General features: G+C 37.6%; 2 protein-coding genes across 9 annotated transcripts in view; one reads left to right on the top strand and one right to left on the bottom strand.

Moving 5' to 3' along the window:
- The window catches only part of ntrk2b (neurotrophic tyrosine kinase, receptor, type 2b), a 39,099-nt gene extending 29,971 nt beyond the window's left edge, over nt 1-9,128 (top strand). The window contains exons 17-19 of one of the 3 annotated variants that reach the window (XR_001634562.1): nt 832-990; nt 1,219-1,518; nt 9,118-9,128. Coding sequence is in view for 2 of the 3 variants with exons in the window: in XM_016490493.1 (XP_016345979.1) it covers nt 832-990; nt 1,219-1,404 (345 nt within the window). In the remaining variant the exon portion in view is untranslated. Of the gene's footprint in view, nt 1-831; nt 991-1,218; nt 3,259-5,936; nt 5,948-9,117 lie in introns of those variants that run through there. The other 2 variants (XM_016490493.1, XM_016490492.1) reach the window with 2 other exon arrangements.
- A 1,808-nt stretch (nt 9,129-10,936) lies between these two features.
- Nucleotides 10,937-15,904, bottom strand: part of LOC107691714 (E3 ubiquitin-protein ligase KCMF1-like) — a 29,997-nt gene continuing 25,029 nt past the window's right edge. For 2 of the 6 annotated variants that reach the window (XM_016490495.1, XM_016490496.1), the window contains exons 7-8: nt 13,377-13,609; nt 13,031-13,216 (exon numbers count right to left, since the gene is read on the bottom strand). In XM_016490495.1, coding sequence (XP_016345981.1) covers nt 13,182-13,216; nt 13,377-13,609 — 268 coding nt within the window. In that variant the 3' untranslated portion in view covers nt 13,031-13,181. Of the gene's footprint in view, nt 13,010-13,029; nt 13,217-13,293; nt 13,610-15,904 lie in introns of those variants that run through there. The other 4 variants (XR_001634563.1, XR_001634564.1, XM_016490494.1 and 1 more) reach the window with 4 other exon arrangements.

The following is a 15,904-nucleotide window of genomic DNA, read 5'->3' on the forward strand; positions in this document are numbered from 1 at the left end:
TTCATCGCTGCTTGCAGCTTTAATTTAAAATGTAATTTATTCCTGTTATGGCAAAGCAAATTTTTCAGCATCCATTACTCCAGCTTTCAGTGTTACATTGTCCTTCAGAAATCATTCTAATATGCTGAGTCGCAGTTATGCTGCTTAATATTTTTGTGAAAAAAATGTGGATTGTTCAGGCCAATTCACACTGTACCGACAGACGCGTTCTTTGGGTTTAGCCAGATATGTGTGTTAGCCCTGTCTGTTGCCATGCATCAGTGCTGGTTTTCACCAATTAAACATGTTGGAATCTACATTTGTAGGGTCTTGGAATGTCTGAGAAGTGGCATACTGTCATCTGGACATTGGTTTATGTCTATTGGTATGGTGTGGATTAGCCTTTAGATGAATAGAAAAAGTGCTACCAATATTCCTTGTATAAATCAACCATCTGAAATGCTACAAGTGATGTACAGTATGAAGAAAATGCATATTAATTTTGAAATTTGTTAAAGATTATATTTAACAGTTATTAAATAATAATTTTTGTTTTTAAAAATCAATATTGAGTGTTAGAGAATGGCAGAAGTGATCTAAATGTATAAATAGGCGAGGTTAGCTTGCACAATTAAATATGAAATATCAACAAAATACAGGTACACTTAAAAGAAAAAACAAAATCTAATACAGTATTAACAGATAACATGGTGCGGATATATAGTCCCTCCCTACAAATTATTTAGTTTACTTTGCTTATTATGGAGACTCTAAAATTGAAAGGATAGGAGATGGATTTAATAAGTGCATGTGCTTCTACCAGTCACTGTTAATCTGTATCTCTTATCTCAGGTGGGTGGTCACACCATGCTGCCCATCCGCTGGATGCCCCCAGAGAGCATCATGTACAGGAGATTCACCACAGAGAGTGACGTGTGGAGTTTGGGTGTGGTCCTCTGGGAAATATTCACATACGGCAAGCAACCCTGGTACCAGCTTTCAAACAATGAGGTAAGACACATCAGTCATAACCAGTCATACCTAACGTGTATCTCAAGTAGGAATGGAAGTCCTCAAGTAATATATACCAGTTACTCACAGAGTGATTAGTTCGTCCTCAAAAGCACTGTATCACTGTACCTTGTAAAAATGACAGACTAGTTTCTAGGCAGACTGATGCACCCAGTGGAGCCTGTGTTCAGTTGTAGTTCTGGACCATGTTTGTGCTGCCTCCTGCAGGTGATCGAGTGTATCACACAGGGTCGGGTGTTGCAGAGACCTCGTACTTGCCCCAAAGAGGTGTATGACCTGATGCTGGGCTGCTGGCAGAGGGAGCCCTACATGAGACTCAACATCAAAGAAATCCACAACCTGCTCCAGAGCCTGGCCAAGGCCTCGCCTGTTTACTTGGACATCCTGGGCTGATCCGTTTGCCAGTATGGGTGTGTAATTGTTAGTAAGAAAAAGTGTGTGGTATAAAAGGAGTTAGGGATGGTTTTGATTAGGATGAGTTGATTGAATATAGATGTGTGTGTGTGTGTGTTCATAAAAATGGCTTGTGCTTCAGCACTCTAACCACAAGGACTAAAAGGCCTTAAAGTTGACTGTGTGCATTGCTTTGAGTTTTCCCACATCTGGACATGTCCATCTATTGTGCATCAATATGTTTTCTAAAAACCCCAAATAGTCTACAAACAGAAACATCTGATTGTTGTAAATATGCGTCAGAGACAATGCAGACCTTTTGTTTAACAACCTTTTTGAAAAAGGTAATTTGGTTTAGGGAAGTTTATATTTGTTTTTCTCTTACCATTTTATTTATCGAGATGGACAAAATTCAGACTTGATGAGGACCCAGTCATTAGCACAACGCTGTCAACGCCCCGCAATACTATTCATATCTATCGAGTAACAATCATGGAAACTGCCAGATTCATGTTTCATTTGAAGTTTTTTTTAACACATCTGATCTAAGTTTAGACTTTTCTGTGCCAAGTTTTGATGTCTATAATGCTGAGGTCGATGAAAGGCGTTTTTGGACATCTCTGTGCACCCCATCTTACTCAGCGCGAACTTCGTTATAGAAGCACAGCGACAAAGACGCCTCCAGTTTTTTTTTTTTTTCTTCGGAAGAGGCTTGAGGTTGGACAGAGTGTTTGGAGTGATCACAGAGACAAAGTCACCAGCAGTGGCACTTAGATATTTCCTCAGACTTTGTTTGGCTCCCCAGCTATAGTTTTGTTTCAAAGGGCACTTGTCTCTCTAACTGAGGTTCGAAGAACAATGGGAAGATGCTGTTCTTGTGTCAATGGTAACGGTCTCATTTTTTTTTTACGTTATGGTGCTTACACACTAGAAAACATTTTGACGGAACACTTGATGGATAGAAATCTGCAAGATTGTGTATCTGAGGGTGTGGAAAGAGCCATTCATCCTGGATATTTCCCTCACTTTGGCCCTAGAGGCTGGGATAGGTTCCAGCATCCCTGCGACCCTACATCGGACAAGCAGTTTTGGATTATGGATGGATGGAAAGAGCCAGGGCTGTTTGAAATAAAGCAGAAATACAGCCAATTGGATTTCTGAAAGCACAATTGGATCCGCCTCCCTGGGATTCTCAGTAGTCAACAGATCCCTGTGACCGTGCATTACAGCCAAAGTACAAATTCCCTCCACTTTTGGTCACAGAACGGAGCATCGAAATCAACAAATTCCCAGCATTCTCCGACGTAGCGTGAACTAGTGTGTAGGCACCCTTAATCGTCATCATGTTGCAGTTTGATGGACTTTGCCTTTGCGAAGACTGAAGATTTCTTTCAGACCTGTTCCTGAGGAGTATATCCATAGATGTTGTTCATAACACAACAGACCTGCCTGATCAGTTGGAGTTGATTGCTCTCGAATTATTCATTATTATCTGTTTATGTATCAACTGCAAAATAACTCCTAAATAATATGTGTATGTGATAATCTATGATCGATTTGTTTTCGATGTATTGTGGGCCGTTTCAAAGCGATGGGCACTGTGAAGTGAATGTTCATGTGAGAATAAACGAGTCGGACTGTCCCTGAGGTCACGACAGGAAGACCCTATGAAGGGACCGTCCAGATTCAACCTGTGTTTCAAGCCCACTAAACAAGTTACCAGAGGAGGACGACTGACAACCAACAGGTTTAAATAGACTACAATGTACTGAATGACAAATAAAATTGTCATTACACTATACAGTGCATTCAGACAGTATTCAGATCCCTTAATTTTTGCCACATTTTATGTTGTAGCCCTATGATAAAATGTATTTTTTTCCACATCAGTCTACTCTCCTTACGCCATGACAAAGCAAAAACAAATCTGTGAAAACTGCAAATTTATTAAAAGAAAAAACACAAATATCTCAATAACTTAAGTATTCAGACCCTTAACTCAGTACTTAGTTGAAGCACCTGTGACAGCAATTACTTCCTCAAGTCTTTTTGGATAAAGTGTAGCAAGCTTTGTGACCTAATATGGGGATTATCTGCCATTCTTCTCTGCAGATCCTTTCAATCTGTCAGGTTGGATGAGAACCATTGGTGGACAGAGATTTTTATGTTTGGGTACAAGCCTGAGCTCTGGCTTGGTCACTCGAGAATATTCATAGAGTCGTCGCTAAACTACTCCTGCATTATCTTGGTTGAGTGCTTAGAGTCATTGTCCTGTCTGACACGACTTAACAAAGAATGTGAATAATTAAGTCGATGTGTTATTTCTGTTCACAAATTTGGTTTTTGCTTCATTATGGGGCATGATTTACACACTAAACCAGTGATGGGCAAACTTGGCCCTTCCAGGCCACTTTCCTTCAGAGGTTAGCTCCAACTCTAATCAAACACACCTGAACCAGCTAATCATTGTGACACCGGCCCTCCAGGACCGAGTTTGGGCACCCCTGCACTAAACCGATGTAAGAGTGGATGAAAGCGACTGTTGTTGCCTCGTGCCGCTTGCGTTTGGGCCAAAGTTGCATTTGAACACACTACAAAGACTACAATCAACGGCCAACTAGCATGTAGTCTACCTTTGTCTGTGGATATACAAAAAAAGTAAGCAAATCAGCGGTTGATCAATTAATTGGCCTTCACTTTCTTCATTCTAAACAGCCATGTCGTTATGAAAGCGCAAGGCCCTTAAATACTTTGCACAACCCACGTGATGGTTCTGTTATGTGGTAAGGAGTTTAGATTGGTGAGGTGAAAAATGTAAGCATTTTATTATGAAGGTGAGGTCACAATTACCGTTCCGCAAATTTTCACAGGTGAAATCCAGTCATTTTTACAAACATGAAGAAATTAAGGAGTCTGAATACTTTCTGAATCCACTGTAATAATTTCTATAGTGTTGTTTGCTGACCAAGCATCACAATTACTGTTGTTCATACTTAGGGCTTACTTGAATATTATACGCAGTACATATTCAATTCAGTTGTATCTGTAAAACCAGACTACCTTTCAATGAAATGTCAAAATGTCGAAATGTCGTCAACCTGACTATCATTACTGTTGACTAACTCCAGGGCTACAGTATTCGACTTGTCCTCCTCTGCCAGAGTAAATGTTTTTTTTCTCAATTCCGATCGACGGGGCTCCTCGTGGACCCCAGCAACACATTTTGCACCGACTGACTGATTCTTCGGGGTGTGAAGTACCAGAGATGTGTTGCTTTGAAAGCATCTGTATATATGCAATTAGACTGTAAATATACATGAGCAGGATCAATCATTCTTTGTACACTGATGTCAAATTCTTTCCAAACAGTACATTGGCAGGACCTACTTTTAACAGCCGACTTTACCTGACATCATGAGTTGTCGAACAGCGTCCAATCGAGTCAAGTGTCGGTCATTATGCTCATGATCGTTTTGAGCAGTGACTTATGACTTAGAGCTTTGCACTTTCTTTATAGATGTACTGCTCATATTTTTGTAGTTTTCACCCTACAATTGTAAGCACTGCAAAAAAAAAAAGAAAGAAAAAAGGGAAAAGACAATGCGCTGAAAGAGGTTATTTACATTGAATCTGATTATTTGCTAATGTTACAGATATCAAAGAAATGTATTCAGTCAGTTACACTAAACAATTTTTCTTGTGTTGTGGCAGACTGACTGTGAAGACTTTATTGAACAAACATGGCATTTTCTTAGTTTTTTTTTTTTTTGCTATACAGATTTCTGTGTGTTCTAATAGCCGGCCAGCCTGTACTTTATAATCCATTCTGTACAGTTCTAATAGTTGTCTATATAAATAGTATGTTCTCTCTATATATTCTGTTTCAAACAGGCACCACGTCAAATGTGAATTGTAAAGGGAAGAAAAACATGTCTAATGGGCCTCCGGCAATATGTGAGTGTAAATACAGTTTATTTTGCGTGACAAAGTATAATTTTTTTTCCCTGTGGTTGTTCATAATAAAAGTACAATTTGATTTTTTTTTTTAATATCTGTAATTGATCAACTAGCCTTTTCCCGTGTAGTAAACAATTTGATGTTACTGATGCTTACTGCACCCTTTTTTTTAAATTGAGGGTTGATTCACGTCCAGGGGGAAAGAGCCAAGAGAACCCCCATCCTCATTTGATTTCTGGAAAGCTCTTAACATTGTATATGAATGAAGAACTGTGACTGAGTACTGGAACACTGTTTATGCATTATTTTGTAAGCCAAGATTTTATGCTCTGTCGGGTGAATCTCAATTAAAGTGTCGAGAAATGTCCCGGTCAGCCCAAAAGAGAAACAATACATGAAAAGATAATAAGCCTAAGTTAAGGTAAATTAAGCTTTTTTATATATATATATATATATATATATTGGGATAAAATATACCCTGGACATTTCTTTGTGAAATGCACTCATTTAGGCAACTGGAATTAAACATGTGTTTCCATTTCTTTTATTTGTTTAGCTGGATCACTGGTTGTGAGTGAATGTGTGCGTGTATGAGCGTGTGCTCCCGGGAGACTCAATCTCTCACGGCTTTAGGTGTCAGTACTCTATGCTTGTGCATCCTGTGAGAAGCTTCTCTGCAGTCAGTGGAAATGTTCCTTGTAATACTGTGCATTTAATAAAAGTGGTATGTCTTACTACATTGTGTATAATGTTGCAAATTTTATTAATAACTAACAACTATGCAGATACAAATATAAAGAGAGAAATAGACACACATGCACAACCACACAAACGTGTGTGTATATCTATCTTTATATCTATACATACATACACACACACATATATAAACCAGTCTGGTTTCAGAAGTTGACATTCATCTGAGACTGCCTTGCTCTTAGTTGTTGAAGCCCTAAGACTGGCAAGAGCGGATTCCAAATCTTCAATACGTATCTTGCTAGATCTGTCCACTGCTTTTGACACGGTTAACCACCAGATCCTCCTGTCAACCCTATTGGCAAAAGGCATCTCAGGAACCGCACTCTAGTGGTTTGAATCTTACCTCTCCGATAGGTCCTTCAAGGTATCTTGGAGAGGTGAGGTGTCCAAGTCGCAACATCTAACTACTGGGGTGCCTCAGGGCTCAGTTCTTGGACCTCTTCTCTTCTCTGTCTACATGGCATCACTAGGTTCTGTCATTCAGAAACATGGCTTTTCATATCACTGCTATGCTGATGACACACAACTCTACCTCTCATTCCATCCTGATGATCCGACGATAGCTGCTCGCATCTCAACTTGTCTAACACATTTATTGCTGGATGAAGGACCATCACCTTTAACTCAACCTTGCCAAGACAGAACCGCTTGTGGTTCTAACAAACCCATCACTTCATCACAATTTCACCATCCAGTTAGGCACATCAACCATAACTCCTTCAAAAACTGCCAGAAACCTTGAAGTTGTGATTGATGATCAGCTGACTTTCTCAAGACCACATTGCTAATACTACCCGGTCCTGCAGATTGCTTTATTCAACATCAGGAAGATCATGCCCTTTCTTTCAGAACATGCTTCACAACTCCTTGTTCAAGCTCTTGTTCTGTCCAGGCTGGACTATTGCAGCCAGTTCTATAGAACCTTTACAATTAATCCAGAACAGCAAGATTAATTTTTAATGAGCCGAAAAGAATGCAAGTCACACCTCTGTTTATCAATTTGCACTGGTTACCAATAGCTGCTCGCATAAAATTCAAGGCATTAATGTTTGCCTACAAAACCACCACTGGCTCTGCTCCCCTTTACCTAAATTCATTTCTTCAGACTTATGTGCCCTCTAGAAGCTTGCATTCTGCAAGTGAACGGTGCTTTATTGTGCCATCCGAAAGAAGCACAAAATCCCTTTCACTGACTTTTACATTAAATGTTCCCTCCTTGTGGAATGACCTGCCCAAATCAGTCCGAGCATCTTCAAGAATCCGCTAAAACACACCTCTTGCATCTTTATTTGACCATCTAACTCTAGCACTCTCTATTCTAATTCTATTCCTTAAAAAAACTTGCCCCTTTTAGACTTCCACTCTATTCATTTACTAACTGCTTGTTTTTATTTTTATTTTATTGTTTGTCTTTATTTAAAAAAAAAAGATATAAAGATAGATAGATATACACACACATATGTTTGTGTGGTTGTGCATGTGTGTCTATTTCTCTCTCTTTATATTTGTATTTGTGTAGTTGTTAGAATTTAAAATTATTATTTATTCCTGTAATGGCAAGGCTGAATTTTCAGCAGCCATTACTGCAGTTCTCAGTGTCACATGATTTTGCAGAAATCTTTACTGTCAGTTATGATTTAATTAAATGCATCCTTAAAAAAAATAAATCACTGACCATAAACTCCTAAACTGTAGCATATAGTATATGCATAATCTTTGTTTTTTGGTATATTTAAACAAAAATATTAATCCTTCATGTGAAAGCAGTGATTTATTGGCCTGTGGCTATAAAATAAAATTATGCATTCATAATTTGTCACAACAATGTAGCAAAATAAACTCTTGTTTACTATTTACTACTTTCAAGAACTTAACTACTTATTTTTCTCCATTCTATTTTTATGACAGTGAAGACATTTATTTTTTTTTTGAATGATTTGCATTATGTGCTTGCTCACAAAGGGTTATTTTGGTAGAAAGGCCACTTCATGTATGGCATGAAAAGAATCCCAAGGCTAATATTTAGGTCTAACAATAGCCGGTGAAGTGAAGGGCCAGCTGCTCCAAACCATGGCACAATTCACATAGACAATCTGTAGTAGTTGGCACTACATTTTTTTTGTGGCAAAGTGCCCATGCCTTGCAGGTAAACAGTGAAAATGGCATCAGGTATCTTGAGGCTTGAGGGCTAAAGTACAGGTGCATCTCAATAAATTAGAATGTCATGGAAAAGTTCATTTATTTCAGTAATTCAACTCAAATTGTGAAACTCGTGTATTAAATAAATTCAATGCACACAGACTGAAGTAGTTTAAGTCTTTGGTTCTTTTAATTGTGATGATTTTGGCTCACATTTAACAAAAACCCACCAATTCACTATCTCAACAAATTAGAATACTTCATAAGACCAATAAAAAAAACATTTTTAGTGAATTGTTGGCCTTCTGGAAAGTATGTTCATTTACTGTGCATGTACTCGGTATACTTGGTAGGGGCTCCTTTTGCTTTAATTACTGCCTCAATTCGGCGTGGCATGGAGGTGATCAGTTTGTGGCACTGCTGAGGTGGTATGGAAGCCAGGTTTCTTTGACAGTGGCCTTCAGCTCATCTGCATTTGTTGGTCTCTTGTTTCTCATTTTCCTCTTGACAATACACCATAGATTCTCTATGGGGTTCAGGGCTGGTGAGTTTGCTGGCCAGTCAAGCACACCAACACCATGATCATTTAACCAACTTTTGGTGCTTTTAGCAGTGTGGGCAGGTGCCAAATCCTGCTGGAAAATGAAATCACCATATTCTAATTTGTTGAGATAGTGAATTGGTGGGTTTTTGTTAAATGTGAGCCAAAATCATCACAATTAAAAGAACCAAAGACTTAAGCTACTTCAGTCTGTGTGCATTGAATTTATTTAATACACGAGTTTAACAATTTGAGTTGAATTACTGAAATAAATGAACTTTTCCACGACATTCTAATTTATTGAGATGCACCTGTATTAGCTGTGTTTGTGATATTGCCTGTGATGGACACAGTATTATTTTTCTTCTTTTAAAGCAGCAGCTTAATATTATAAATCCAAAAATGAAAACTGCTGAAAATGTAAGCAACCTATGGCCATCCAAGATGTAAATGAATTTGTTTCTACAGAATAGATTTTAAGAAATCTAGCATTACATCACTTGCTCACCAATGAATCCTCTGCAGTGAATAAGTGCCGTCATCACAATAATTCACAAGTAATCACACGATTCCAGTCCATCAATTAATGTCTTGTGAAGCAAAAAGCTGCATGTTTGTAATAACTTCTGGTCAAAATGCCAGTCCATAATAACGCTTCCTTCCAGTGAAAAAGTCCATGCCCGGTTGTCCTGTCAAAAGCCACAGACATATTTTTCTAGAATTGTTTTCACTTGTAAACGGTGCTTGATCTGTGCATATTTCTCTTATGATTCAGACAAGACCAATTTTTCACTGGAGAAAGCAATATTATGGACAATGCTGGGTAGTAACTGATTACATGTAATCTGGATAAAGTACTTGTAATTAGATTACATTTTAACACTGAATCAGACTAGTTACTTTTTTATCGATTACATATTTACACAATTTACAAAAATCCTTTCAATTTTAAGAGTGTTTTCTCGACATTTTAACTCTGCATCAACTACTGATGAACACATTCATTTTTATTTGAATTATCCCTCAGTGGGTTATTTAACAATGTATTACTGTGTCTTTGGAAGGCCTTTGCTTTCCAATACATTAAAATGCACAAATTCACATTATATGTTATTAACGGTACATGCAATGCAGGGATTCCCAAACTTTTTGTCAGCCAAATCTCTTTCATGCCAGTTTGGGAAAACTTCAAGTAATGTTTAATTCATTTCATGTTAAGAACAACGAATTGACTATATTTTCTTTCTCCTTGGATTTTTTATATCAGTATGGTACAAGATTATCCTAATATAAATCAATGTGATAAAATTAGTAAGTAATCTTCCCAGCACTGATTATGGATAGAGGACTCTTATATTTTGGCCAGAAGCAACAGTTTGAAGTTAAAAATGTCTTGATGGATTTATGACAAACACAACTTTTTTTCTTCACAAGACATTAATTGACAGACTGGAGTTGTGTAGATTACATGTGGATTATTGTGATATTTTTATCAGCTCTGATTCTGATGGCACCCATTCACTGCAGAGGATTCACTGGTGAGCAAGTGATGTAATGCTAGATTTCTCAAAATCAGTTTGGAATAAACAAACTCATTTACACCTTGGATGGTCTGAGGGTGAGCACATTTTTATTTCTGGGTAAACTAGTCTTTAGAGTACTTTCCACTATTCAGTCCAATATGTCAACTTCTGACATTCACTGGTTCAACCAATGGTCTGAGTTTAGGGCAGGACTACCCGTTTGTCCAAAAAAGGAAGAGCATCCCAATTTGCATACTTGTGCCCTATTCTGCTATTTTATATTATGAAAAGTTTGCGTAGTGTATTAACTCTAAAAATTCCAATAAGTGCACTTAATATACCACCAGATGATGCACTTATTTAAAAAATGAAGAAACCCTTTAAAACACTTATGCAAACACACTGCAACACCCATGGTGGTAAATTTTGTGTGGGCAAGCATCAAGAATCTAGTTCTTTTCATTCTATTTATGGCACAGACTAAAAAAGAAGCAGATTTTTTCAAAACCTTATGTGTGTAGCAAAACTTTTGTATGAATGGGAAGTAAGGTAAGTTTCTAAATAGGTTGATGTGACTAGTATTCAGACCACAGTCACAGAGAGTAAGAGGATGGGGTTTGGTTTTCATCAAAAGCTGTGCGCCGTTTTTATTGTAGTATTCTAAATTTACATTAAAAAAAAGAAAGTCTGCCCATGTCCTAGATCCATTATGAAAGTTAACGCACAAATTCCATATACATCTCATTGTATTTTACATAGAGGATAAGAGTATAGGCATGGAGGTGGCATGATCAATCACAAAGCTTAAAAGAACCAAAAAAAAAAACAACCCTGAATAAATAAGGTGCTGTCTATTAGCAGAGAGTATGTAAGCATGTCACTCTTTTGAGAAGTTTAACATAAAGCCCGTAGCATGGCAAATCTCGCACCCTCCTTTTACCAATGAAGAGAGAGGGGTTCCAAGCGTACTAAAGCAGAAATGTGAGGAGTAGAGTGAGATGACAATGGAGAGCCTAACTTGTCTGTACAGGTGCATAAGTTAGAGAGTACATCTGGTGGTTACACAGACACTAAGACATCGACGTCTAGTTAAAATGGTATAAAGCAGGTTATCTTTTGTCGATACCTGTATATTCTTTTTCTTGTAGGCAACAAGACATTTTTAAGGTGTTAATTTGCCTCGGCCAATTAGGCCAGACCATTTGAACGTCCAATAGAGCACAACAGTACGGTTTTGAAAGTAAAAATCCCATTTACTTACTCCATAGAGAAACCGGTTTTTAACGTGAAAACCTCTGAAAAAGATGAGCTGAGTTTCAATGTCATTTAAACCCCCCCCCCCACTCTGAGGAACTACACTACACATAATTCCAGAGCTCCACCAATCAGAGACTTTGCTGTTATCATGGAAACAAAAATCGCAGCGAGAGTTCAGTAACGACTACCTACTCTCATTAAGCACTGTGAATTACAAACAAGTAAATGCTTGTTCACACCAAAACGAATATTTGTTGGGCCAATTTGATGCGATAAAATGTTTACTTTTAAATCAACAGCTGTTAATGTGTCTGTTCAGACCAACATGAACCTTCGTACACCATCAATGCGACAATTTGTTTATTTTTACGGAAAGGTGTTCTATTCTTTTTCCATTGCACTGCGAAGAAAACTGGCCAACCAATAAGATTCTCACATGTGATAACATGTCCAGAGCCACTACTGTTACAGTTTGAATTAGCATTTTTATTCAGCCTATCCTCCATTTTTATGCATTGGTCCAAACAGACAAATTCATATGCAAAAATCGAACCAAATTTGTGGCAAATTCTTGGTAACAGTATTTGAATCTCCTCAAACTTCCAAACTACTTCTATATGTTAAATTACAGTAGTTAGCATTTGAAGTGGATCAAAACCTAAAACCAAAAAGCGTTCTTGTCTTAAGACAACTTTGATTAACTTTTTTGATCCACCAAATGTTGACTGTGTGTTGCAATATACAAATACACAATGTTTTTATCCTTATAAGGACAAATAAGTCAGTAATTGTAGTTTAATCCATCAAGGTATGCAACCTTGTACCTTTATGTTTTCCATACCTTTTTATTTTGAAAAACAAATACAATTTGCATATGGTGCGTTGTAATTTATCTTGGAACTGGTCAGTTTAGTTATCCTTATGGAGAAAATGAATGGGAAAGACACTGTCGCTGATAAAGTGTGCGGTCACTGTTGTGCTCTACAGCGTCACAGATGAGGAGGGGCAGATTGGAGCTGAGTGACATAAGCATTTAGCACTTGCGAAGCTACTGCAGGTTTCAATTTTGCTGTTGATTTCCATATTAAACAAAAAGAAAAGTAAAATCCTAAATTTGTAGATATTTCACCCATTTCAAATGGGCTATGTTCAAGTAACCCTGGGAAAAAAAGTTAAAGAAAGCTTTGGGATATTTTGTCTTTTTAATGACAAGGTCATTAAAAATCATGCACGCTGCAAATAACCTCATGCAGTAGTTATGGTAAACCATCCAAGCACTTTTTATTCATTAATATTCATAAATACACACAGCAGCTTCATTAGAGAAGGTCTCTTGTTTCCTCTTCAGTTTTTGAATGTGGAGTATTTATAAGGAGAGCCTTTTGCAAGACACAGGAAGCAGTGGTCTGCCACAGATACCTACGCTCACCTGCTAAAGGAAAAAAATTAGTTATGTGGAATTGATTATCAACTTATATATATTTATTTATATATTTATATTTCTTATTTTCTCTCTCTCTCTCTCGTTCCATTTATCTGTCTCTCGGTTTCTCTCACACGCCTGTTCTGATGTATTTTGATTTTTTTTCCCTCTCGCTCTCCTTTCATGGATTTATACAATGTAACAAAGGTGACAGACCTGAAATTACAATCACCAAAAAGAAAAAAGAAAAAAAAAAAAGAACAAAATTAGAGAGAGCTGTGTTTTTTGCCCACCGTCATTGGCAGTTACAGCACAGAGGACATTGTCTGCGTTGTGGTGGGATATCATCAAAGAGGAGGTGGTGGAGGCTCCTTGCCTGTGGAGCTCTCCTTCAGGTTGAGGCTCTCCAGAGCCACGTCTAAAGGCATGATGTCCACGCAGCCCATGGCGCCGAAGTCAGCAAAGTCTCGCCTTTCATCCTCGTCGGAAGACGAGCTCTCTTCTCGCATTAGTGTGGACAGCAGCAGCTCCTGCACGAACAGGCTGCGGTCCGCGCGCTCGCTCTCCAGCGCCTGCCGTTCTGCCTCGGACATTTTCGGCTCGTTCAACCTGGTGGAATTAGATGGACAAATACTAAACTAGAAATCTAGAAAATCTATTTTAGTCTATTTGATTTCACTTTTCAGAATTCCGTTTTTAATGGTTTAATTACATACAAATAGCCAAATATTGTGTCTAATTAATTCATAAAATTTCAACAATTACAATTTTAATGATACAGGGCCCTATAAAATGTTTCACCTTTTCAGAAATTCTAGTTTTTCTGGATTTTGTGTTTTATGGTTGTTACTACATTAATTATGAAAAATGCTAATAATCAAATGAATGCATAAAACTTTAACCATTTCATTAATCTTTTATAATGTAATAAAATTACAATTTAATTCCTTTTTTCATCAAAGAAAGTGCTGCACAATAAAGGTTTACTGTCTAATTGTGCTGTCATTAACAAAACATTTTGTGATATTCCTTAATGATATTTTAAATTGTACTTTTATTATTGTTGTTATTTTGAGAAGCACATATACTGTACAAAACTAAGTAATATATTTCTGTCATAATTTAAAGTGAAACCAAACTTTTATTTTGGCAGGTCATAGAAGACTTTGGGCCAGATTTACGCCAGCGCAAACCATCTTTTGGTGTTAAAAGAGTTCTGTCAGGATTTACTAAAGACGCGCAGTGAAAAATTTACGCTGAATAGCGTGGACAGTTATTTTTGTGACTCACCTTATTGAATATGCATTTGTAGGAGTTCCCCTTTCAGACGCAAAATTTATGGAACGAGAGTATTAAAATGAATCACGCAACGCGATTTACTAACATTAGCACTCGTCAAATTACTGGTATTTGTGGCATTATTTAACGCCCAAAAAAATGCATGTCTTAAAGCAGGCGGTAATTTGTGCTGCTCTTGGTAGATTGCGCTGGTCATTATGGAAATGATCTGGCTGTGTCTGTGTTCTTTAATGTGTGCATTGTCAGTAAATCACCCACAGAATTTGCCCCTCCCATCGGTGCTTTTATGGAATTGCGCTCTAACGCTAATTTGCGCTATTTAGTAAATCTGGCCCTTTGAGTTTCTGCGATAGTTTTAACAAATTAAATGCTCGTGACCTGAACTCTCAGAGCAGCTCTGGCTATGAAGTTCACATGTTCATTTTCTTGTTAAATTTGACTTATTTTAACCAAATTATGCTAAATTTGACTTATTTTATTTTTTAACCAAAAATATCAAATTATTTATTTATTTGTTTGTTTTGAATTTTCTGAAATATCCAAGTATAAATTGTAATTCAGGAACTTAAACATGATCATCATAGAGGGAGGTGTATTATTTTTTAAATAAATTAATTTAAAAAGTTTAAATTAGGGAAAAAAGTTTAAGGTACTTTTATCAGGTCATTAAAAGCGTAAAAGCTGCAACTATTATATTTACTTGTTTGGAAAAGAGCAGCTTGGCATTCTGCTAAATATCTCAAATTGTGCTATATGGGGGAAAAATAACAGAAGTCAACAGAACTGATGATGTAAGAAGAATCCCTTTAAAGGGTTAGTTCACCCAAAAATTTAAATTAGTCCATGTTTTACTCATCCTCAAGGCATCCTAGGTGTATATGACTTTCTTCTTTCAGACAAATCGAATCGGAGTTATATTAAAAAATTGACCTTGCTCTTCCAAGCTTTATAATGGCATGGGCAGGTGTTTTTGTTCAACAGTCCAAAAGCAGTCAAATAAAGTGCATCCATCCATAATAAAACATGCCTCACACGGCTCCGGGGGGTGAATGTGGTCGATGTGTTTTTGTAAGAAAAATATCCATATTTAAAGGGTTATAAACAACTTTCACTTCTTCTAACTGTCGTAGGCGAAAGCCGTTCCGGGCGGATGAAGTAGGACACGTGCGTAGCGTAAGCGCCGGTGATTAGTGACGAAAACGGAAGCGCAACAGAGAGAGAACAAAACCAAACACCGGTCACGAATTAGAAGCACAAAATGAGGATTTATAAATAAAAATGTCAGAGGATTTCGATATAAGCCAAGAGGAGACTGGTTTTCCTTTGCTAAAGTAAGGAAACTTTACTTTAATTACTTTTGGACGTTTGCTTCCTTTGCTCCTGTAAACAAACACTGGTTTGTTGCTGCGAGACTGTGTGTTTCGTTGTGAAAGCGAAACTACTTTGTTTGGCCTTCCAAAAGAGGACGAAGAGGACGACAGCCCAAGGTCGTCACATGTTGTTGCCGCAAGCCTGCCGGCCGCTCCTTCGTCGAATCCGCTGGCCGCACCGTTCTCAAGCCCACCGCCTCTGCTCACTCTAGCCCTCCGGCCGTTCCTCACTCTA

This window comes from Sinocyclocheilus anshuiensis, unplaced genomic scaffold, assembly GCF_001515605.1.
Source record: "Sinocyclocheilus anshuiensis isolate Anshui unplaced genomic scaffold, SAMN03320099.WGS_v1.1 scaffold246, whole genome shotgun sequence".
In the NCBI taxonomy this organism is placed as follows: Eukaryota; Metazoa; Chordata; class Actinopteri; order Cypriniformes; family Cyprinidae; genus Sinocyclocheilus; species Sinocyclocheilus anshuiensis.